The 26,694-nt window shown below is 40.7% G+C and overlaps 1 protein-coding gene across 9 annotated transcripts in view; it reads left to right on the top strand.

The window, feature by feature from the left end:
• The window catches only part of hdx (highly divergent homeobox), a 155,657-nt gene that overhangs the window by 75,089 nt on the left and 53,874 nt on the right, over positions 1 to 26,694 (top strand). For 8 of the 9 annotated variants that reach the window (XM_069893650.1, XM_069893643.1, XM_069893645.1 and 5 more), the window contains one exon: positions 22,414 to 22,560. The exons of the other annotated variant lie outside the window; for it this stretch is intronic. In XM_069893650.1, the coding sequence (XP_069749751.1) occupies positions 22,414 to 22,560 (147 nt within the window). The remainder of the gene's footprint in view (positions 1 to 22,413; positions 22,561 to 26,694) is intronic. 9 annotated transcript variants of the gene reach the window in all.

Here is a 26,694-nt window from a genome sequence, read left to right as displayed (position 1 = left end):
GCGCTATTTGCCTTGGCGAGTCTGTTGTCTATCTCATTGTCGAGTTATGAGATTAATAATTAACTATCTTGGTTCACATGACATAGTCTAACCCTCCCATGTTATTTTAATCCAGAAAACTCTCTTGCCTGCTCCAATTTTTACAAATTGGACATGCCCATTGTATGTTAAGATTAAAGTTACCCCCTTTTTTTCCAATTACTTCAAACTTCTAATATTTCCTGATTTAAATCTCACCAATTCTGTTGTTGCTAGTAGTCATGTAAATCACTTGAATCATTGCTTTTGTCTATCATGGATTCTATTTCTGTTCTTTGTAGAATAAATCATTCCTCATAGATGCCCTGTATTATTCTTCAAATGAAATAGGCATTCCCATCATTGCCTTTCCATTTCTTTTTTCCATTTTTTTCTGAATGTGTGGTGTGGGATATTTAATTTCTCAACTTTGGTTACTATACAACTTCAATTTTTTAATTTGCTATCAAATCAAGCCTAATTTTGCCATTCATCGATTTTTGTTGCCAATATTTTGTGTTACGATGCAAGTTTTGATTTTTTTAATCACTTTTCCTCACATTTATTCTTTTTCTCATCCACTATTCTGCTTAAATTTTGTCCCTTCATGAGTTATAACTTGTTACTTCACTTTGACCTTGATCTTTTCACTTAAACTGAAAAACTTTACCTCTTCAAAAACCTCAAACCCTTTCCCTCCTCTCTAAAGTTGAGACACTGTTGCAGTCCTAGTTATTCTTAACCCTGGTGCTGGACAGATGACTCGGTATTAGAATCTATTAGTTTGGCTGCAGAGAACAGTTAGAGCACTGTATCTGATACCTCTTCCTCCTTCCGTTCTGTTCATCTTGAATAGTTTCTTGCACAATTGCCAGTTTCAGACTGGCCAACCTCATTACAGCCTTTGTTGGTAATCCCGTTCCTCATACTGACCAAGATCCTTGCATAACTAGATTTTGGATCCCCTCACCTGCTTGATCTGCTGGCACATCCTCTTCCAATTACCAGGTTACTACCAGACCTAATGGTATTAAACAGTCCAGAATATTCATTCCTCCTTGATCAATTGCAAACTATGTTGTACAATTCCACCTCACTTTTGCGGTGAAGTTCTTGGAGACACCGGCAATGTTTGGCAGCTATTGTTTCTTCAGCTATTGTTGCTGTTGCAAACTTCTACATTCTTTGCCATTAGTATAGCACCTGTCTACCAGGCCCTTAACTCGTGTTTATTTTGCACCCTCTTTTGGCATCCTGCCTTGAAGATAATATTGAAACCAGCCTCTCCTTTTCAATGTCCTAATGTTGAATACTATATATTTTTTACAAATATTAGTTGTGGTCATCAATCTTTGATAAATTGGCTAAATTCAATCACCATTTTACTACACAAAACAGATTTTGTCAAAAATCATCTCCTCAGTCTCTTGACATTGCTCACGACTGACATGAAATACAGTAAAATCGCTGGTATCCGGAATTCAAGCAACCAACAAAAAAAAGAAACATAAATAAATAAATTGAAATATTAAGATAGATTAGAATAAATAAAAATTTAAAAGTTTAAAATTGTAAAAATAAATGTTCTCTGAAGTTGCCCACAACCCCTTGGTGACGATGAAAGCAAATATTCAGCCAGTGGTGTGTGTCCTGATCGTGCTTTGCTTGTAACAGCTGTTTGAATAAAGTTGTGTTTAAATAAAATGCTGGTGCCCAGGATGAAAAGCTGGCTGATGCTCTTCGCCTTTGGGGTGACTCTCCCAAAGTGGGGTGACTCTTCCAAAGTGTCTCCCTATCCCTGCCTTGTAAGACTCTTTATTCTTATTAGTATATAAGTAAGGCTTTATCTGTAAACTTGGGGGGGAGGTAAATATGATGGCAGCACGGTTAGCGCAACACAGTTACAACACTTACAGGTTAAAGGAATTACCTGATTAAAGCAAACTTTACCTAATTAAAGATTGATTTTTTTTTTTCAAATCACTTTACATTTTGCACTCTTATTTTTTTAAACTGTTTATTCTTAATGGAGGCATATTAGTTATGCATTGTAAGAATGTGTCTCAGGCAACCAGAAAGTTCATTTATCTTGCATCCTCAATCCTCATAGGTGCTAGATACTGGGGATTTTACTGTATAACTGTGAAGAGTCAATAAATCTCTGGTGTAGACCAGCCCTTGAAGGCCATTACCAAAATGTTTTTAGGAGCTGATTTTCAAATGACAAATCCAGGTAATTGTTACTGCAAATACAGAGGATCCTCAAGATAAACAAAGCAGAACTTGAATCAGTTGTGGGTTACAGGCAAGCCTCACTCAACCAATTAAATCATTTTAAAAATGTATGGAACATTTGTTTGTACAGAGAAAGGATGGAATCTTCTAGTTATGTACAATCTGCTGGATAAACTCAGTCAAACAGGCAGCATCAATGGGAGAAAAAGATTGGCAGACATTTCAAACCAAAACCCTTTATCAAGACTGGGGATATGTTCCCATATCTACAGTCTCCTATGTGTCTCCAGTACTGTAGTTATTTATTCTCTGACAACAGTTCTGGTGGTATTGGTTGAATGATGTCTTGTCCAGAGTACCATGACAGCCTTAATCATTTTCCCTCAAACAGTCCAGGCAAAGAGTTTAACCTCCATTTGGAAAAGCTGCATCCTTAACCAAAGAATAGTTTTACATTAAATTCTTTGCTGAATTGTGAATCAAATTATGATCAATGGCATTTGTAACTTGCAGACTGTTTGTAAATTGAGATATAATTAGCCAATGGTCTGGAGGTGGCAAGGGGAGTTCTAGTCACCTTATTTATCTATGCCACTCATGATTTTATAAATTTCCCATGTTTCACCCCTACCAGCTTTGCCTCCTATGGTCTAGGATAGAAATTCCCATCTTACTTTACCAATCCCTGCAAATTTTCCGAATCTTCTGCACTCACTCCATCTTAGCAGTATCTTTCCTCTAGCTGAGTGATCAAAACTCTACACTGTGCTCCAACTGCAGTCTTACTGACTTTTTGTAGAGTTGTAACATGATATCCCTGCTCCTGTACCCAATGCCCTATCCAATGAATGCAAGCATACCAAATGTGTTCTTCCTATCCTGTCTACTTTTTAACACCATTTTCATTGAATTGTGCATCTGTACCCCAATCTCTTGGTTCTTCAATATTCCCCAAGGGCCTACTGTAATGCATACCCTTCTTTAACCTTTGAAAGTGCAACACCAAACACTTATCCAAGTGAAGTTCCATCTGCCATTCCTTGGCTCACTTTCCTGTTCATTCTAGACCCTACAGTAATCTCAGGTAGCCACCTTCACGCTCCACTGCCACCAATTTTGGTATCAACTGTGAACTTGCTCGCCATGCTAACAACTTTGTCAGCTAAGCCATTGATATGGATGACAAACCATGGCGGACCCAGCACCAATCCATGTAGCACACCACTAGTCACAGGGCTCCAATCTGATTTACTATCATTTCCACTAGTATCTGTCTCCTATCATCAAGCCAATTCTGTATTCAATTCTCCAGCTCACTCTGTATTCCATGCAATCTAATCCAGACCACCCTATTACATGGGCCTAATACCCATATAACCATAACCATATAACCATAACCAAATAACCATTTACGGAGCGGAAACAGGCCATGTTGGCCTTTCGAGTCCGCACCGGTTCACTGATTTTGTGCGCCCTCTTCAGGCATTGGTCCCGGTAGATCTTCATTCAATAACGATGGGCGAATTCAATGCAGTTGGAATCAGTCGTAGAAATGTTTGTAAAACATGCAGTTCAATACTTCTGGGCACATTCAATACAGGGTCAACTAGTCCGAGAAATGTTTGTGAAACGCATCTTGATTGATTTTATCTATCAGTATCCAACCACCAGATGTCAAACTAACATGTCTGCAGTTCATCCTCCAGGCCCATTTGTGCCAAGAAGCACAGGGCAAAGACATAACCCAATGTTGCCATAATCAAAAGCCTTACTTACAGTCCATGGTGAAAATTTCTACTATCTTGTTGGCTTCAAAAAACTCAGTCAAGTTCATGAAACACTATTTCCCACCCATAAAACCCAGCTGACTTCCTAGTCAGTCCTTGACTTACCAAATGAAGTTGATGCTGTTTCACAGAATCCCCTTCGGTAACATCCCCTTAGCCACCCTCCAATCTTTCAGAATTCATCTGTGCTCAATGATGATGCAAATATCTCTGCTGGGGCTCCTACAATTTCTTCCCTAACTTCCCAAACCATCCAAGGAAACACAATCATGTTCCAGTCATTTTAAGACTTCTTCTGTAACATGGAGTCTCTGCAAAGACATGGATGTTTCCATTAGCTCCCTGGCCTCTATGACTTCCTCCACAGTAAATACAGATGAGAAATCACCCATCTCCTGTCATTCCACACATAGATGACCCTGCTGATCTTTAAGAGGTCTTTTGGCTTTAATATATGTAAAATTACTTGGGATTCTCCTTAACTTTGTCTGCCAGAGCCATCTGCTATTTACCTCTTATATAAACTCCTCCATCCTCCATACTGCTCAAAGGATTTGCTTGATTTCAACTGTCTATAACTGGCATATGCCTCCTTTCTCTTGACCAGATTCTCCAGATGTCAAATCAACCAGGATTTCCTCATCTTGCCAGCCATGCACTTTACCCTAGCAGAAACATTCCTGCTCTGAACTTTCCCTGTCTCTCCCTTTTAAAACCCTCCCAATTACCAAATGTCCAATTGCTTTGTGCAACACTTGTACCAGAAAACATTTTTTTATACCCTGCATACACTGGTTTTGCTTCAGATAAAAGACAGTTGTTTGTGTCTTAATTTTATTCATTAACAAAATTACTTTTTTGTACATAAAGTCGAAACAGAAAATACTGGGAGAAAAGTTGGTGTTTCGGGTTGATGACCTTTCATTGGTCAATGGTGATGTTCTTCCAAGATACTGAGGTTCAAGTTGATTTATCATCGATTGTACAAGTACAACCTGACAGAATATCATTCTCCGGTCCTTGGTGCAACACACTGCAAACACACATACAGACAGAACACATTCATATAAAGGATATAATGCACTGTATTTTACACAAATGTTAAAATTAATAAATGTAATGGAGGGTTTGCCTGGGCCATTCATCACTCATTCGTGATTCTCACTGCCCATGGGAAGAAGCTGATTCTCAGCCTGGTGGTTCTGGTTCTGATACTCCTCTACCTCCTTCCCAATGGGGGCAGCTGGAAGATGCTGCATCTAAAGGGGTAGGAGTCCTCACTGATTTTTGCGAGGCCTCTTTAGACAATGAATCTAGTAAATCCCATTGATGGAGAGGGAGGGGGAGACCCCAGTGGTCCTGTCTGCCACTCTTATAGTCCTGTAGATTGACCTCCGATCTGATGCTTTACTACAACCACTTCACACTGTGATGCAACCAGCCAGGACAGTTTCGATAGAGCTTATGTAGAAAGTTAACAGGATGGTGGTTGGTAACCTTGCCCACCTTTGTCTTCATAGGAAGTCCATTTGTTGTTATGCCTTCCTGACATGGGAGGAAATGTTTTGTGACCAGGAGAGGTCACTTCTTAAGAGCACTCTGAGGAACTTGGTGCTCTCTAGTCTCTCCACTACTGAGCAATTAATATGTAGTAGAGAGTCTAGTGACCCTGATCCTCCTGAAGTCCACAATCCCCTTCATCTCATCCACATTGAGACTTGGGTTCTCGCACCATTTCACGAGATTTTCCACATCTTCTCTGTGGTATGTCTCATTGTGGTTGCTGATGAGGCCAACTACTGTTGAGTCATCTGCAAACTTGATGACTGTTGAACTGGATCTGGGTGACGCAGTTGTTGGTTAGAAGAGTGAACAGCAGCAGGCTTATTATTACAGCCCAGAGGTGCTCAATATTCTGTTCCCAACCCAGACAGACTGTGGTCTATCCGTAGGAAGTCCAGAATCCAGTTACAGAGAGGGATGTTGAGGACCAGTGAGGATAACTTCTGTTTGACCCTCTGGGGTATAATTATATTAAAGACCTAGCTGAAGTTGATGAACAAGAGCCTGGCATATGAGGCATTGTGTGCCAGTTGGGACAGGACAGAGTGGGGGGTACAACGCTATAGCATTGTCAGTGGAGGAGTTCTGTCTGCAGGCAAATTGAAATTAGTCCAATGTCTCTGGGAGGTGTGTTTTGATGCATTCCATCACCAAATGCTTAAACTATTTCATAATGGTGGAGGTCAATGCCACTGGGTTCCATTTCAACTATTGTACTATTAAAGCTCAGTTGTTGCGAATCTCCAGGACAAATTGAACACATTTGCTATCATGATTTTGTATTAACAAGACTTGCCAACTTTTGTTCCAGCATCTGCAGTCTCCTGCATGTTTTCAACTTTCATTGTCTTGAAAATAAATACAACTTCTGCTTTAATTGGTTATATTTAATTCAAATAAAAAATTAGAAGGGTGTCATTTAAATTTTTGGGGAAGTAAAAATCTAAAGCAACCCAGGGTATGAAATCTATCTTATTCCTCTCGTAGCCTCCTTTACAGATCTTTGCAGGCTGCACACTTCTTGTCAAAGCAGTCAGTAGCTCCCTTCACACTGGCACCTTGTCCTCATAATGGACTGTCAATCTACCAGTAAGGGTCCAGTGTGGCACGCAGGAGTCAAATCACACCGGTGATGGACTGCCAAGGTAGGTTGTATTATCCCTGGGGTCATGTGATGTCTGCGTGCCGATTAGTGCAGTGTGAAAGGGACAGGGACTATCCAGGGGTGAGGTAGTGACACATTGATGTCATTTTTTGCATGAGTGCAGGAATGAAGGAAACAAAAGATTAAAAAGGTATGAAATTTGCTGACCTATATAAACCTTTACAAATTTCTAAAGGACCCTGCAAAAGTCACAACAGGAGCGAGAGAGAGAGCGCACAATGGCAGGCCTGCCTCCCAGAACTCTGCAGCAGAGAAACCCCTTCATGAATGCTCTGTACATACAGCCCTTTCTCTGCTGCATGGAATTCTGGGAGGGCAGATCTGCCATCACTCTTTCCCATGGTCTTTATAAATTTATAAAGGTTCATATAGGTTGGTACAACAATAAGGCCTGAAGGGCTCATCCTGTGCTGTACATAATGCTTAATGCATCACTCAGATGTCATCTCGATGGAGGATAGAATCCCCTAACCCCAGGGATGCCTTGTGATGAGCTTCAAAGGATACAGAGAACTGTTTATCATAGTCCAGTGTGAAAGGCAAAAACAACTTCCTTAACCAATTCATGGAATGGCCAATCTGCTGGTTAGCCAGTGTGAAAAGGGCTACAGACAGTTAAGGTCTACAGGATAAGTCTTTGGTGAATGTATGTATAGTTGAACATGCTCACTCACAGAAGCAAGTGCAAAGCTAGACAATCATATTTGTAACAGAAAGTTTGAAAAGAACCATAATGTTGCTTGTACCTATCCTATTGACACACATTCTGTGTGCAATTGAGGGTTGCACATTTCGGCTTGGATTTAATTCATCCTGTATATAGGAATGATTTGGATAACATTTTGTACATTGAAGTACAGTTTGTGATATTTGGACTGGAAACTTTATATATTGTTTGAGTGAATATGAGTGCGCAGCTATGGACAGACTACCCTGTCTTTCAATAACATTGTGCCTGATCTTTTACTTCAGTTGTACTTTTCTGCATCAACTCAATATAGCCTGATCACTATAATATTTTAAAATTTGTTCATCTCTGTCTTGAATATTTTTTTAAATTTAGACATAGAGCACAGTAACGAGCCTGTGCCACCCAATTAACCTATCAAACAACAGAGCCTCCACAGACTTGTGACATAGATGATGGTATGACCATTCCACTCAGATCAACTTGCTTACAAACCTTCATATCCCTGGAATTACAACATTTTGCTTCTGCTATCAAGTTTCTGCCCAAAAGAAGCTGTCCTTATAACCATTTTTTTCCCCACCATTGGAGTGAGGGGGAGGAGGGAGGGTTGTTTGAAACCAGACACTCAGAGAGTTCTGGAGAGGAGTCTTGAATAAGATTGAAGACTGCAGGGTTCTCACCACCTTGTCCATATCTGAAATTCCCTCCCTCAGTGTGGCAGGCCTTATCCTGAGCATTTATTTATCCCCAATATCTCTGGTCCAACACCTTTCTATTATGTTCCTGCAAAATGCAATAAGACATTTTTCTATTTGAAGATGGTATGTAAAAAAAAATGTTACTATGCTAAAACTCTCTCTCCCTCTCCCACGGCCCCCTCACCAAATTGCAGACCCACTTGCCAAGAAGCAGTCTGGTTGCAGTCAGAATGATGGCAAGCAAATATATCTGAGTAGCACGACATAATTCTGGTTTTCATTTCAAATATAGAATCTTGCTTTTAAGTATTCATAATGTTGAGTGCACTCCTGATGAAGCTCTACTTTTCATTTTTCACATTGATGACAAACAAATTATTAGGCTTTGCCAAATAGTTGGGATTCTCATCTTTAATGTTTAATTTGGGAATTTATGGTCTTTTTTCCATCTGCTTTCTTAATGTGGTTTATGTTCTCAATTTAATGTTATTAGCATTTATAGAATGTTGCAGGTTATAAAATGAATGCAGTAATTATAATTCTGTTTGAGCGAATCCTGGTGTTTGACAGTTGAAAGGCTGGTGAATCTGCTGAGTTCCTCCAGTGGGTTGTTATTTTTATACCTAGAATAACAATGTTTAATATTGATTTGGGGGAGAAAGCAACTTTAGTCTGAAAACTATGACACTTTAAATCATGACAGAAGCAGGAGAAATGATGAGGTACAGCCCTGATCAGAAGATAAAAACCTGAAACAGTTCTCTGGTTGTGTTCTGGAACATTCAACTTACAAATTTGTGGGAGAGGGTGACATTTGCTGTGGAGAACAAGACCTTGGATGTCGATGGATAGCTGAACAAGGTGATCCACAAGGCAAAGATCTGTTGGTGTATTTACAAATTAGCAAATGAAGTTGGGACCCAATGTCACCCTTGGAATACTTACAGGCAAACAATGTTATCCTGTTTTATCAATGAAAAAGATAGTGGGGAAAAGAAGTTGCATCACAATATGTATTGTCCTCAAGATTTCAGATAAGACTTCATTTTACTTGGTATCATTCAAGCTCAAATTACCTTCTAGAGATTTTATCTCAGACTATGCCTAGTGTCCACTTATGAAATGTCATTGAATGTTGTTTCTAGTTATAATTTTGGATGTATTCTTCACTATAGATATTTATGAAGTGAATTTGACCTAAGCACATGCTTAGTTATCAATTTAAAACAAATTTCAGATTTATTGTCAGAGAACATAAATGACATCACATACAACCCCGAGATTCTTCTTTATGCAGGTGAGGCAGAATGATCACCTATTGGTTGGGCAAAAAAACTACACAGCATATACATGTAAAAAAGTCAAGAACTGTAAACAGATAATGAATGTAAACAAACTGCAAATCAGAGAAAACAAAAAAAATAAACAAAGTACACAAGTAAGAGTCCTTAAATGAGTCCCTGATTGAGTTTGTCATTGAGGAGTCTGATGGTGGAGAGGTAGCAACTGTTCCTGAACCTGGTGGTGCGAGTCTTGTGGCACCTACACCTCTTTCCTGACGGCAGCAGCAAGAACAGAGCGTGTGCTGGGTGGTGTGGATTCTTGATAAAAGCTGCTGCTATCTGATGGCAGTGTTCCCCGTAGATGCTCTAGATAGTGGGGGCGGTTCTATCTGTGACATCCTGGGCTATGTCCACTACCTTTTGGAGCACTTTATGCTCCGGGATATTGGTGTCCCCATATAATAGTGTCCCCCTACCAAATCGTGATGCAGCCAGTCAGCACACTTTCCACCACACATCTGTAGAAATTTTCCAGGGTTTCTGGTGTCATACCAAGCCTCTGCAAACTCCTGAGGAATTAGAGGCACTGACGTGCTTTCTTCATGATGCCATTAGTATGTTGGGTCCAGAAAAGATCTTCTGAGATGGTGACTCCCAAGAACTTAAACTCACCCTCTGCACCTCTGGTCCCCAATGATCACTGGATTGTATAGCTCCATTAGGCCAAATAGACCACCACCTAGGGCACAGACCTCAGAGGAATGCTGTTGAAAGTAAATTGTGCCCCACAGTTCAGGTAGGCTGAGGGGAGGGTCAGAGTCAGCGTCAGGAGTTCTGGCGTGCGCTTGTAGACTGACTGCCAAGGGGATGGTCCAGAGTTGGAGAAGGAAGCTCTGGTGTGTGCCTGTATGCCGACTGCCGAGGGGAGGGTTTGGAGTTGGACGTCGGGAGTTATGGTCACCAGAGCCAGGAGCTCCCAATACCCAACTCCAAACCCTCCTCTTGGCCTACACTGGAGCTCCCGATGCCGAATCCCGACTCCAAACTCACCCCTGTCCCCTCGTCCTACTAATTGGGAGTGCGCGTGTGCAGTAGTAGGCCAAGGAGAGGGTTCAGAGTAGGCTGACTGCCAAGAGGAGGGTTCGGCCTTTGGAGTTGGGTGTCAGGAGCTCAGGACAGGTAGTAGCTGGTTTCTTATAGCAGAATAACTATCAATATTCATAGATGAGAAATAGAAATATATAAACTCTTAAAAGGAATCAATTCAGCAATTATTCCATGCTATTTTCTGACATTATATTCATGATTTTGTTTATCTTAGTTGTCAAAGTTTCATAAAACAAGAGAACTTCAAAAGGCAAACTAACAGAGAAGCATTCTTGAGTTTCTGTGTGTGCAGCCATGTTGAAATTATATAGTTACAATTTGCTCAGGGTTCTCTATCAATGCCTTGCAAGTTCTCACGGTTATTGTGGTGTAATATATAGATACTCTCCTTCCAGGCAGCTCTTAAAGAGACATGGAATCAACTTGATTATTGCTAGAGTTGATGCTGTCTCACAGTGGTGCAATGATTAGAGCTACTACCTCCCAATTCCAGCGATCTGGCTTCTGCCCTGAGCTCGGTCTGGGTGAGTTTGCACCTTCTCCCTGTGACCACATAGATTTGTAAACATGGTTATGGGAAAGTCAGAGCAAACTTGATGGGCCAAAGGGGAATTTTCATTCTGCATCATTTTTGTGGAAAGAAATGGACACTGGAAGGTAGATAGACTTAAAGGTGTGTGAAGTAAAAGGTTTTAATGATGTGTTGCCTTTGGTGGAGGTTTGCATTCTACTGAGTGACTTTTAGTTCAAAATTATTTGTGTGCCAAAATATTTTCTTTTGTATTTGAGAAAAATAATCAAAGAATAAGTAATTATTCTTGCAATTTAAAATAAATTTAGCAGTTTCAAGTTTTGTGCTTTTCATTTTTTTAATAAAACATCTGTTTTTGAAAATTGAAGTGGGCAATTTTTTTTGTTGCGGGGTGCAAGTAGTTGGCCTTGCCTAGGTTGCAAAATGGTCTGGCACCAGCCCTGTATGCCTCTGGCTTTCCCCTCCTGAAGTCAACAATGAGCACCTTAGTTCTGGTGACATTGAATGCAAGGTTGTTGTTGGTGCACCATTTGGCCTCCTGCATGCTGACTTTCTCCAACCCACTAATTTGTAGATGGGGTTATTGTCCTACCAAGTCATATAGGTGTCAAATGGGTTGAGCAGGGGCCTGAGAACCCAGCCCTGTGGTGCCCCTGTATTGATGGAGATTGTGGAGGAGACGATCTTACCAATCCTCACTGATTGTGGTCTGGAGGTGAAGAAATCCATGATCCAATTACACAGTGGGGTGTTGAGTCTCAGGTCTTGGAATTTGCTGATCAGTTTTGAGGGGATGATGGTGTTAAATGCTGAATTGTAGTCGATAAAGAGCATCCTGATGTATGCATCTTTACGGTCCAGGTGTTCCAAGGCTTTGTGTAGAGCCAGTGAGATGGCATCATCTGTAGACCTGTTGCTATGATAGGTGAACTGGAACATATCCATGTCACCACTCAGACAGGAGCTGATCTGCTTCATCACCAGCCTTTCAAAACACTTCATCACTGTTGATGTAAGTGGTACAGGTCGATAGTCATTAAGGCAGGTTACAAGCTTATTCCTGTTTTATATGACCTGTCTCAGTATTGCACACAACACTTTTTATATTCTTGGCAGCTAGATTCCATTTCTCTCTACAGTCTTCAACATTTTGATGCTTGTTCACTGCTAAATAGGAGATGGCTGTACAGAACCTTCAACCAGTTGTAATTTCTCCTCAATTTGATTTTCATAGAATATAGAGGCAGGAGTAGGTCATTCAGTTCCTTCAGCCTGCACTGCAATTCAATTACAGCTGTTCATAGACTTGTTTTTCAGTATTTTTAAATATCATTGCTCATGCATTCAGAGCTGTTAAGTTTAATTCACACTGAAATGCACATAATTATTGTCAGGTGTTCAAATCCCATAATGGCCTTAGAACTTCATTTCTCCTGTGCAGGATTTTCCACCTTTCCCCATCCCCTAATTAATGATAGTGGTTCCAGACCATCAGGCCCTGAAAACAACAAATTCCTCCTTGAAATACCTAGCTTTGCTTCAGACACTCCTTAACATGTCTCTGACAAAGCTTTTAATCACATATCATCACAATCTTTTTGGGTGTGCATCAATTTTTAGCTGATTACATTTGTATGAGTCCAATGATAAATGTGAAATTGGCTGGTAATGGTGACACTGATGTAGAAGATACAGGGCAGACATGGAAGGGTGTTATTGATGCAGGAGGTTTTATTACTGTGGTATGCTACATACCACAGGGGGTCTCCTCCTTGAGGAGCATAACAGCTCCTACATGAATAATGCACGCACAGCAACCATAGAATAGTGAGACGCACCCAGCCAGGGTGCCCTCAATAAAGTTCCTGTAGAAAGTTGACATGATGTTGGCTGGTAGCCTTGCTTGCTTCAGCCTTATAAGGAAGCGATGTTGCACCTTCTTGAAAAGTGAGGAGATTATGTGTGTCAAGGATAGGTCACTTCTTACATGTACTCCGAGGAATTTGGTGCTCTCCATTCTCTACTCTACCAAGCTTTTAATGTATAGTGGAGGGTGGTCATCTCTGGTCCTCCTGAAGTCCATATTCATCCCCTTTGTCCTGTCCATGTTGAAACTTAGTTTGTTATTCTCGCAACATTTTACAAAATTTTCCACCTCCTCTCTCTAGTGCAACTCATCGTTGATGCTAATAGGGCCAATTGCTGTTGTGTCATCAATAAACTTGATCACTGTGTTAGAGCTGGTGTTGCAGTTATGGGTCAGTGGCGTGAACAGGAACAGACTGAGCACACAGCCCTGAGGTGCACCAGTGCTCGGTGTGATGATGCTTGACGTTCTGCTGCCGACCTTGATAGACTGTGGTCTTTCCTTTAGGAAATACAGAATCCAGTTACAGAAAAAGATATTCCAGCAAGGACAGCTTCTCCACCAGCCTGTATGATTGTATTAAACTCCAAGCTGAAGTTAATGAAAAGCAGCCTGACATATGAGGTGTCATTCTCCAGGTGGGTCAGGACGGTGTGCAGGGGTAAGGCTACAGCATCATCAGTAGAATGGTTCTGTCTGTAGGCGACTTGATATGGGTCCAGATTCTCTGGTAGGTACACTTTGATATGTTCCATCAACGGATGCTCAAAGCATTTCATTACAGTGGAAGTCAATGCCACTGGATGGTAGTCATTAAAGCCTGTAACTGTTGCCCTCTTTGGTACCGGGATGGTAGTGGCTGGCTTGAAACTCTCAGGTATGATGGACTGTTGCAATATCATGTTGAAGATCACATGAAATGAGAATGAGATCTCATGGTACTGTGTTGAAGATCGCAAATTGGGCGGCACGAATTGTGGGCCGAAATGGCAGTTTACTGTGCTGTCTGTCTAAATCTTTAAAAAATGTAAATCTCCATAAGGACCTCTGTCAATTGGACACATTGGATAGATTTCTCTTTGCTGCAGCCGCAGCCGTGCAGGGGCCTGTTCTTCACGGGATATTGGAGCTTTCTTTGGTGTCAGCCTGTTCTATTCATCGAACTGGGTGACAAAAATGTTCAGCCTGTCCAGAAGGGAGGCATCGTTGTCATTGACTCTCAAGGTTCTCTTGCGATCCCTTGCCATAGGTGCCTCCTGTCACGGGTGTCGCACAGCTACCCACACTTTGTCTTCCGGGTTTCACAGAGGCATTCACCTCTGGCTGTTAGTGCCAAATTGTCTCCTGTCCGAAAGTCTGCATCTAGAGTTCTGAGAAGTGCACAGACCTCTGCATCCAAACATACTTTCTGGTTAGCCTCGGTTGTGCAGCATTCAATCTTCATGGACATCCTTGACTAACTTGCTAATTTGTGATCTCATCGATGTATACATAGTGTTGTAGGTGGCCACCTTTCTGAAGCATTTCCATTTTGTGGTCTCAAGGCAGTCCAGTGGCAATGCTGCGCCCTCACCAGCCACGTCCTTATCGCCTTGCCCACTGATTTCATTTATTTTTCCAGCAGTCTGTATGCCGGGGTCAGCAGGGCATGGTCTGAGTTTTAAAGTTGGGGTGAGGGGCAGCCTTGTTTGCACCCAGGGTCGTCAGTGTACAATCGATGTCTGGTGTTCTCTCATCTGGTAGCAAAGCTGACATGCTGTTGCAACCATGGTATAACAGTTTTTGGGTTGGGATGGTTGAAGTTGCCAGCTACAATCATGCATCCATCAGCGTGAGATGTCTGAACTTCGGAGATGGCACCATAAATCTTCTTTGATTCACCTTCGTTTGCTAAAGATGGAATGTGAATTGCGGCAATCATAATGGCATGAATTTCCTGGGCAGATAAAAGGGTCTGCATTTAACCATCAGGTACTCTATCTCTGCTGAGCAGAATGTCTTTACCACAGAGATATTTGTGCACCAGTTCTCACTGATGTAAATGCACAGACCCCCTCCTGAAGCCTTGCCAGAAACAGTAGCATCTCTGTCTACCCTGAAGGAGATGAGGCCATCCCACTGGATTGCTGAGTCTGGAATTGAGTCCTGGAGCCAGATTTCTTTAATGACCGGAGCACAGTGGCCCTGCATTTATTTCTGGTTCAGAATAATGGTATTTAAGATATTTCTGAATGGACACATAGTGTGATATCTACTAGGTTCAAACAGCAGAGTTTTACTCTGATTTGGACATCATGTTCAGAAAGGCACGTTGGCTGAAGAGCATGTTCCTGTGCTCTTCTTGTCTGTGTTCTAAATTTTAAATGCCTATTCAGCCTGTTCCCAAGTTAAGAATGCCTGCCCTGTACATATGAATGAACCCTCTTAGTATTATTACATTCAAAAGTCTGACATATATAAGCACATAAGAAATAGGACCAGGAGTAGGTCATTCAGCTCACGGAGCCTGCTCCGCCATTCAATAAGATCGTGGCTGATCTAATGATAGGTTGCTGGAGATGAGCCTGCCTTTTCCCTTGATTCCTTTACTATGTAAAAATCTATCTAATCGTCTTAAATATATTTACTGGTCCTATGGGCAGCGAATTCCATAGATTCACTGCCCTCTGGGACTAGTTCCTCCTCATCTCTGTCCTAAATTTACTACCCCAGATGGCTATGACCTCTAGTTCTCGTCTCACCCACCAGTGGGGAAAAAAACTTACCTACCGCTATCTTATCTATTCCTTTCATAATTTTATATGTTTCCATAAAATCCCCCCTCATTCTTCTGAATTCCAGTGAGTACAATCCCAGACAATTAAATCTCTCGTTATAGGCTTATCCCCTCAACCCTGGAATCAATTTTGTTAACCTCCTCTACACTGCCTCTAAGGGCAGTATATCCTTCCTCAAAGAAGGAGACCAGAACTGCACACAGTATTTCAAATGCAGCCTCACTGCCACCCTGTACAGTTGGAGCATAACCTTCCTTGTCAATCCCTAAACTCAATTCCTATAGCAAAGAAGGCCAATGTACAATTTGGTTTCCTGATAGTCAACTGCACCTGCAAATTAACCTTTTGTAATTCATGTACCACCACTCCCAATTCCTTCTGCACAATTGCTTGCCATTTAAGCAATAATCTGATCTTCCATTTTTCCTTTCAAAGTAAATAACCTCACATTTACCAGCATTGTACTCCATTTGCCAGATCTTTGCCCACTCACTTAACCAATCTACTCTGCATCTTCTGCACAACTTGCTTTTCCACTCAATTTAGTACTATCAGCAAACTAGGCAATAGAATATTGAATTTGTGGTATGACAAAGAAATAAGATATATTAAAGATTATGACTCAGAAGGAACCCTTATGTCCTTTGAATAACTAAAGCATAAATACAGAGTGGCCAGTGGGACTGTCTATTGTTTTCTCCAGCTAAAATTGTTCCTAAGAGAAAAATGGGGACCAACATTGACCCCACCTGAAACTAGTGAAATGGAACAAATGGTCTAGGTGGGGAATACACCCAAATTTATAACAAAAATTATGTTCTCCAAAGTGAAAATACAAAACCAGAGGTCAAGAGAAAGATGGAAGTTGGACTTGGGTGTAGAAATCTCAGAAGATGGTCAGATTAGTGTATGGACTGTATTACATCAATTATAAATGCAAGATATGAACTAGTTCAGTATAATTTTATTCACTAATTATTTTACTCCACAGAAGTTACATAGATCAAAAGCAGAAATTTCAGATGTGGCACTGAAATAGGAACTTTTCTACATGCTACGTGGTTGTACGTAAAGGTGAGGGTATTTTGGCAAGATATTATAGAAATATTAACCAGGATAACAGGAATGGCCTTTGTGGGTGACCCAAAGCTATATCTACTTGGCAACTTTATCGAAATAAGCAACCAATGACTAAATATTAATTCTCATTTATGAAAATAGCACTGGCGGTAGCAAATAAATGTTTTGCAATCACTTGGAAGTCTGACTTCCCTCTACTTATAGCACAATGGACTGCAGAAATGAACAGCTATATACCTTTGGAAAAAAATCACATATAATTTAAAGAATAAGTATGACATTTTTGTGAAAATCTGGCAGCCATACTAGATCACTGTTTGAAGGAATAGTGGACTATTTTCTAAATAGGGAGAGAAATCAGAAAGTGGAAATCCAAAGAGACTTGGGACCCCTTGTTCAGGATTCCTAACGATTAACTTGCAGGTTGAATTTGTAATAAAAAGGCAAATTCAAAGCTAGCATTCATTTGTAGAGGCCCAGAATATAAAGGTAAGTTGAGGCATTAGTCAGACCATATTTGGAGTATTGTGAGAAGTTTAGGGCCCCATATTTAAGAAAGGATGTGGTGGCATTGAGAATGATCCCAGGGATAAAGGTTTATGTTTGAGAAGTGTAGGCCTGTACTCGCTGAAGTTTAGAAGGATGAAAAAGGATCTCATCGAAACATACCAAATACTGAAAGGACTAGGACAGTGGTTCTCAACTTTTTTCTTTCGATTCTTTGGATTACCACTTTAAGTGTTCCCCATTCCATAGGTGCTCTGTGATTAAGGATTGCTTAAGGTGGTATGTGGGTGGAAGCGAAAAAGTTTGAAAACCACTGTTTTTAATCATATATAATTGACTCATTATGTGCATGATTTCAGAACTCCAAAGGAAATGGGGCAATGACAATTTTTCTCAAGCAAAATATTTCAGTAACATTTGGGTCTTGAGCAGTGATTTTCAACCTTCCCTTCCCACTCACATACCACCTTAAGCAATCCCTTACTAATCACAGAGCACCGATGTCATAGGGATTACTTAAAGTGGTATGTGACACTCCTGTTCGGCTCCGAATCATGGGTCCTCTACCGGCATCACCTACGGTCCCTAGAACGCTTCCACCAGCGTTGTCTCCGCTCCATCCTCAACATTCATTGGAGCGACTTCATCCCAAACATCGAAGTACTCGAGATGGCAGAGGCCGACAGCATCGAATCCACGCTGCTGAAGATCCAACTGCGCTGGGTAGATCATGTCTCCAGAATGGAGGACCATCGCCTTCCCAAGATCGTGTTATATGGCGAGCTCTCTACTGGCCACCGTGACAGAGGTGCACCAAAGAAGAGGTACAAGGACTGCCTAAAGAAATCTCTTGGTGCCTGCCACATTGACCACCGCCAGTGGGCTGATATCGCCTCAAACCGTGCATCTTGGCGCCTCACAGTTCGGCGGGCAGCAACCTCCTTTGAAGAAGACCGCAGAGCCCACCTCACTGACAAAAGGCAAAGGAAGAAAAACCCAACACCCAACCCCAACCAACCAATTTTCCCCTGCAACCGTGTCTGCCTGTCCCGCATCGGACCTGTCAGCCACAAACGAGCCTGCAGCTGACGTGGACATTACCCCTCCATAAATCTTCATCTGCGAAGCCAAGCCGAAGAAGAAGAAGAAGAAGAAGAAGAAGAAGAAGAATATGAGTGGAAAGAAAAAGGTTGAGAACCATTGGGCTATAGAGAGGGTCAACATGGAGAAGTTTCCAGTAAAGGGAGAGTTTATTTATTTATTTAGATATACCGCATAGTAACAGGCCCTTCTGGCCCATAAGCCCGTGCCACCCAATTAACCTACAACCTGCATTTGTTTTGAGGTGTGTTAGGAAACTGGAGAGTCCGGAGGACACCCACTCAACCATGGGGAGAAGATACAAATTCCTTACAGCGCTGGATTTTAACCATATCGCTGGCAATGTAACTGTGTCACACTAATCGTGCCCCGAGATGCTCAGAGGACATCACAATAAAAGGACATCCTTTAGAACATAAATTAGGTGAATTTTCTTCAGTCAGAGAGTTGTGAATCTGTGGAATTCATTGGCTGTGGAGGCCGAGTTATTGGATATATTTAAAGTAGAGGTTAATAGGCTTTTGAGTGGTTGAGTGTTAAAGGTTATGAGGAAAAGACAGGAGAATGGTGTTGAACAAACTTTATGGGTTGAATGGTTAATTCTGATCCAAAGCCTTATGGACTTATAGAATCACTTCTCATGTACCAGAACAGCTGGATGCCCATGCACTTCACTCATTTGCAGTCATTCTCCTTTTAAATTATAAACTGCCTTAGGATTCCTCTCATGGAAGTACATAACCTCACGCCTTTTCACATTAAAACTCATTTGCCAAATTCTTGTGAGGACATATAAATTCAAGTTCTCTCGTGTTATCCTCTCCTGGTGGAAAAGCTGCAGAGAAAAAAAGTTAAAGAACTTTTTTTGTTTATGCTGAAAATAATATTCAAAGTTGTTTGCTATAATTTTAAACTGCAGATAATCACAATATTGACAGTACTTCAGAGAAACAAATCAAGATTTGAAAAGATCATTCTTTCTCATAATATGACGTAGAAACATGAATGGAATCATGGTGATTGAAAATGCCAGTTGCTTCTCTAATGAATGATTATGGGAGACGGGTGAATTTTGTGCCATTTTAAAATAGATCGACGTACTGAATTGATCTTAGAATTGGTGTACATGTCTTTTGTACATTTATTTCATGGGTTCTTTTGAAATGTTACCTGTTCTTTTTGTTATGATCATTTGGACAATGTGGGCATCCCAGGCAAGGTCAACCTTCATTGTCCAACCCTAATTTTTCTCAGTTGCTTCAGTCCTGATATGACACTTTTGGGATGCCAATCCCAAACAGCTGTTGATGATAAAATAGTTAGGTTTGTGTGAGATTTGCAGGAACCTGTGGATGGTGGTGTTGCCATGTGCTTTCAATCATCTTTCCTAATGACAGAAGTTTGTGTGATGCTGTTGGGAATGGTTACTGGGGTGAATAACTGCAGTGCATTTTGCCAATAGTGCATTTTGCATCTATGTCAGTGGAGGATCAGAGTGCTTAGGATGGTGAATGATGTTCCAGTCAAGTGGGTAGTTTGTCTTCAGTGGTATGAAGCTTCTAGTGTATTGTTGGTGGTACAGTGAAACCCTCCCCGCTCCTGCCAGGAGCCTGATGCTCCGCTCCTGCTGGGAGCCCATTGGCCATGTTCCTGCCAGGACAGCCAGGTCCAATGACTCATCATGTTATATCTGAATTTGTGTTAAATCAGGGCACATAAAATCGGGGTTTCATTGTAGAGCCATTCCAGAAAAATTGAGTGAATTTTAATGCACTCCTGCCATCTGCCTTGGAATGGTTAAACATATTTCAAGGTCAAGAGGGGAGTTATTATCTCAAGATATTCAGCCTCTAAGTTACTCTAACCACAGCATTTATGTGGCCAGTCTGTTTGAGTATTCAAACAGTGGTGACTTTTGTGAAATTCATGGCGCAATGATATTGTGTGTTGGATAACAAATATTGAATAACACTCTTGGCTAAGGATCATCATAGCTTTGCGCTTGTGTGACCACTTAACCGATGGCTGAGTGTCTTCCAGGTCTTGTGTGCATGCAAATATTGCTTCATTTTCTGAGAAGCTGGAAATAAAATTGAACACTGCACAATCTCAGTGAAAATTCTTACTCTGATCTTGTGGTAAAAGAAGGATTACTGGTGAAGCAAATGAAGATGATTGGACTTGGCCTTATCAATGTCCAGCACATGGAATAACCTACCCTCCAAAAACCATCATCATCTTCCTTTCTGAGAGGTGACTGCAGTTTTGGAATCGTTTTTACTCACTTACTTCACTTTTACTGGTTCTCCTCAACACTGTACTCTATCAAATGCTGCTTTGACGTTATCAGCAGTTTCTCTCGACTCAACATTAAAATTCATCTCTTGGTTCAGATGTGGTCCTGGTACACTCCAGACTGAACATTGGTGATTGGGAAATGCTGCTTTCATTCACAAATATTATCAAAGGCTTCTTTATGGCACTGTGATGAATAAGTGTCATCTGAGTAGCAATTTACTGGATTGGATTTGTTCTGTTTTATTATAGACAGGTCGTATTTTGACCATTACTCTCATTGTCAGGAGACTATCATGCCACTTTTCTTACAGTACCGCAACAGGTTGGGTAGAGATTTGGCTTCTCCTGGAGCATACATCTTCAATGTGACACCACAGCTGTGGTGTTTTATGGTCCCAGTGATGTTATTGTGTACATTGCTCTCAACTATTTCTCAGTATCAAATTGGGCCAAGGCTGATCTCTGATGATGAGGACTTTGGGAGAAAGCATGCATTGAGAGAAAAACTAACTCGTGCTGAAGCAGATTCTCCATCATCGTACAACATTTTGGTTACAATAATCGAGGCTCCTTGGTACATTGAGACAGGCAGATTTTCCAGACTCTACTGAAGTGACTCTGGTGACTATTCAAACAGTTTTATTTCACCTTTTTTTACTTATTACACATTGAGATAATGACTTTTCCAGTTAATCTACTTGGAGCAGGGAATGTATAAACATTTTTTAAAAAACCCTGACCCTAGCTCCAGTCACAAACCTATGTGTGTTCCAGACCCCAACGCTGTCTGTATATACAGCACACAATCCAGACTCCAGACCTAGCTGCAGTCCTGACCCATGGCAGTGGCTGCACATTTAGTTTAGTTTGCACTCTGGACCCCTGAGCCAGACATTGGTCCATTGTGATTTCCAAGCAACCATATGTTGAATTTATCAAAGTTCACAACATTAATAGCATCATCTCAAAACACAAACTATATTCTAGCTGCTTCCTACTGCTGGTGACAACATATAGAACTATCACATGACTCAAAATAGTAATTTGTAATTGCCCTAACTTCATTTTAAGTTTTAATATAATTGAGGAGATAAACTGTTGTATAATCTTGAATGGAAACTTGTACTTCATTGAAATTGAAATTATGTTCCAAAATAGTTGTCTATTGCAGAATATTTAACTCCAGAAATTAGATTTAAATGCCCAACATTATTCTTATGTGTTTTACTTATGTTATAATTTGATATTTTACTATTGTAAAATGAATATTTATGGATACTTTCAAGATTTCTGACTTGGCTCAATGATAATTTTTAAAGACCTTGAGGATATAAGTAATATTTCACTGTCTTCCAGTTTTATGATCTGTTTGCCCACAGTTGGGTGATACGGCCAGTGTCAACTTATACCATGCTGTAAATAATTTTTTTAAAATTAATGTGTCCAGCAACATGGATTTGCAATTGGGAAATTATACCTTTGCACATAAAAATCAGAGACTTTGTGGGACAGCGTGAGAGGTTTTAAAAAAAAGAACTAAGTTGAGACAGTCAATGCAATGCAGTTGTTTTCACCAAAAACTGGTTGGATTGCTGTATATTTTGAATTGTGAATGGCCTGATAGTTTTAGTATTTTACAGCAGGTATTCATTGCATAATTTATATTTTATTTCCCCCAAACAAAATTTTCTCTTTTTATTTAAGCTACAGGATCGTACACAGTTTAGTGAGAATGATCTGGCTATTCTGAAAAAATATTGGGATGTGGGTATGACCAGCCTGGGGTCAATATGCAAAGAAAAAATAGAAGCAGTCGCAATGGAGTCAAATGTGGACTGTGAGATTGTCAAGGTAAGAAAGTCACTTTGGTGGTGGTTTTGTAATTCTTCATGACGCCACCAGGTTTTTCTTTGTATCTTGGGTAATATTAAGTGACATTGATGAAATCAGACTCAGCATGCACAAGGCCAAATTCAAGTGTACTTTTTGGAGTGTTTCTTAAAATAGACTGAGGTACTGCAAAATGCACTATCAGCTGCTTCTTTAATCATGCCCTGACCTCCGTATGTAATCTACTCCAAAAATAGTCATCTATTGTTGACTGAGCTCTGTGAGTTTCCGGAGTCAGTGTCAAGCAGCATTTTTGTGATACTGATACTTTATTTTCATTGAATGAGAACCAAGTCAAGATCCAGCATGTGTGGAGGGTGTATGAACGAGGGCAGAGGGTGTCCAATCTAAAACATTTCACCTGAAAATTGTATATGTTCTTTGATTGCAGTTCCCCTGAGTATTAATGTTGAACGGAGTGTATCTGATTTTAATCCAATCAAATCTGTGATTGCACTAACTTCAAATTATTTGTCTGAATATTAAATGAGGAAGATGAGAAGCAAAAGAGGATGATTTGATGGAGAAATGCAATATGACGAGGGTGTTTATTATTATCTTCACCTTTCATCTCACCCTACAGTGCAAAGTTTTATTTATTCATTCACATTGAGCTTGTCATTGTCCATGCTCTTTCTCATAATTTCCAGAAGAGATATGCATGCAATTCTGGCCACCTCACTCCCCAAACTTTCACAAAGTTATTCGAGTCACACTGCACAGACTTGGGCCCTTCCTTTTGGAGTAGGCAATGAGAAAACTTTCTTCATACTTATTCCGCTCATAATTTTTTACATCTCTTCCCCTCTGCTCCTTGGAAAACAAACCCAGCCTATCTGGACTCTCCTCATAATTTAAATCTTCTATCCCAGGTATTATCCTGGTAAATCTCCTCTGCACCCTCTCCAGTGCACCTATGTTCTTCTTACAGTGTGGAATATAAGAGCCTGGAGGTTTATAAAACTTCAGTTCGACCACAACCTCTATGCTTGGCAAATGAAGATCTGTATGGTTTCTTCTTTGACATGCCTACTGGATTGATTGGTAGGTGGGCTACAGAGACCTGCAGCCTTTCCTTCCTGCCCATGACCCAGTTGATTGCCTAATATTTAGGCTGTAGCAATCATCTTACAAGGATGAAACTCCAAAAGGCAGTTTCAGTACCATACTTCATCTTCAACTTTTCCTTTACCTGCTATTCAGTCACAGAATTCTTGCCTGTACCACTAACAACATGAATGCAGTTAGAGGATAGCAGGAATATTGGAAGTATTTGTCTGAATATTCCCAAAGTGAATCAAATCTAACCAAATAGGTGATGTGAGAAATATAACAATTTCACACATCTTTGACCCGTGTTTGGGAAGATGCTGTCATGTTAAATATTCTGTCAGCGTAATTTCCTCAATGAATTGTTGTTTCAACTATTTTACAAATGGTTCTAGAAGTGGATACCAACACTCTTTCAGTTGTTACCACTGTTCCTCCTCCACTGCACACTTCATTTGTTCATTTGCCCCATGTCTGAAAAACCAAGTATTCCACATTTAGGAAACTGAAATTGTGTTCTGGTTCAAGGCTGGGTTCAGAAGGTTCCATGACCAACAACAATTTGTGTAATGTGGCTTATAGTTCTAATGGTCTAGATGGAGAGTTACAGGTTAGGCATCAAAGCCCTGGCAGTGACCCCTCTTTTGGAGGTTGGTGGAGAGCAGGGCAGTTGCAAGAGATATCAAGGAACCTGCAGGTATCCTCTGGAGTTTGGGAGCCTGAGGCATGAACTTCAGGGAACCTTTGGGAGCAGCAGGCAATTATATCCCACCACAGGTAATTATATCCCACCACAGGTAATTGTATCCCACCACAGGTAATTATATCCCACCACAGGTAATTGTATCCCACCAAAGGTAATTGTATCCCACCACAGGTAATTGTATCCCACCACAGGTAATTGTATCCCACCACAGGTAATTGTATCCCACCACAGGCAATTATATCCCACCACAGGCAATTATATCCCACCACAGGTAATTGTATCCCACCACAGGTAATTGTATCCCACCACAGGCAATTATATCCCACCACAGGTAATTGTATCCCACCACAGGTAATTGTATCCCACCACAGGTAATTATATCCCACCACAGGTAATTGTATCCCACCAAAGGTAATTGTATCCCACCACAGGTAATTGTATCCCACCACAGGTAATTGTATTCCACCACAGGTAATTGTATCCCACCACAGGTAATTATATCCCACCACAGGCAATTATATCCCACCACAGGTAATTGTATCCCACCACAGGTAATTGTATCCCACCACAGGTAATTATATCCCACCACAGGTAATTGTATCCCACCACAGGCAATTATATCCCACCACAGGTAATTGTATCCCACCACAGGTAATTGTATCCCACCACAGGTAATTGTATCCCACCACAGGTAATTGTATCCCAGGCCTTTGGGGAAATCAAGAAATGGAAAGGTGGATGGTACATTTTATTGGATGTTGATAAATGAGGCCTGATGAAAAGTAAGTCATTGATTGAGCTGTTAGTTAGGTGCTGCACTGGAAGAGTATCCAATCATGGTCAATTCCTTGGTCAAAGTGATACGTGTTCCCTTTGCAAAGTTCCAAAAGGAGCATTACACGGGAAGGGCATCAGCATGTACATGTCTGACAAATTTTGAAGTTGGCCCTAGTTTGGATATCTCGAGTCACACTTCCAGACTACAGTGAAGTGACATGGAAATGGTCAACATTATTTCAGCTTGTCTGTTTTACAGGGTGGTGGGAAAGTCACAGGGGTCAAACATGAAACAGCATCATGCAGTAATATTTCTGATAATATAAGTAAATGATTTATGCTCCAACTTAGGACCAATATTCCCCTGAACCTGGAACACATTCTTCATAGTCATTTAATCTCAAGAGAACATTGTCATTCTGTCAGATCACAGATGACCAGCCTAGTTCTGTTTGTTACCTTGAACCCAACAATTAGCCTCGGCACCTGCGGATTCTTGTTGTAGAGTCCTGGCTTCCTGCTAACCTTTTACATGTAAACATGCTGACTGAATTTACTTGACAACGGCAAGATCCAGAAGCCTTACCTACTATTTCTCTGCACTTCCATTGTTTTGCATCAACCTCAAGTGATTTGTTGAATCACTCTGTGCCTCTGCAACCACTTTAAAAAGATTTTCTGATTTAACTTCCTTCAAAGAGGATAACTTTGTAATTTAGTTTATAAAATTAGATCTGCTTAATGTCTCCCTCTCAATTTATCTTGTTTCCATCAAAATGTAATTTACTGAGCCTTTTGGTTAGCCTCAGACAGAATCAGAATTAATTGTCATTAACATTTGTTATGAAAGTCATTGTTTTGTGGCAGCATTACAGGTGCAGAAATTGTTAGAAATTACATTTCAGGCAACAGTGAGAAAAAATAAAGAAACTGAAGTAGAATTTGGGACCCAAAATAAGAAGATACCAGTTAAGGTTTTTGACTCAGTAAATCTCAGTAAAGATCTTCTGATCTTTCCTCTTCCTCTCCTTGAGATTCACAATATATTTCCCTGCTGAATTTGGTTTCTGACCCCCTCATTGCAAATAAAGACCATTATCACCATTTAGATGCCTTGATTTCCATTTCAGGCCAGCTTTTTCCCTTCTTTCAGAGAGTCAGGATTTTACAGCAAGGAAACAAGCCCTTTTGCCCAATTTGTCCATGCCAGCATGGTTTATCTAAGGTAGCCCAATTTGCCCGCGTTTGGCCCATATTCCTCTAAACCTTTCAAGACAGGAAACAGAAAATGCAAATATTCAGCAGGTCAGGTTGTGCATGTAGAATGAAAAACTGAGAAAATGTGGTGGCCTTTCTTCAGAAAGTAGAAAAGTTCATCAAATTGAAAGTGTAGTGATGTCCCTTTCCATGGATGTCTGAACTACTGAGTACAGTAAACCCGCGATACCTGGCATCTATAGGGATTGATAAATGCCGGATAAGTGAATTTTCCAGATGTTTGAGATTGCTTGCTGTGGGATTTGAAGACTAACCACGAGGGGGTGCCAATTTTAAACTTTTGC

This window comes from Narcine bancroftii, chromosome 8 (assembly GCF_036971445.1).
Source record: "Narcine bancroftii isolate sNarBan1 chromosome 8, sNarBan1.hap1, whole genome shotgun sequence".
NCBI lineage: Eukaryota > Metazoa > Chordata > Chondrichthyes > Torpediniformes > Narcinidae > Narcine > Narcine bancroftii.
The sequence above is the reverse complement of the archived record's forward strand: the minus strand, read 5'-3'. Positions and strand labels throughout refer to the sequence as shown.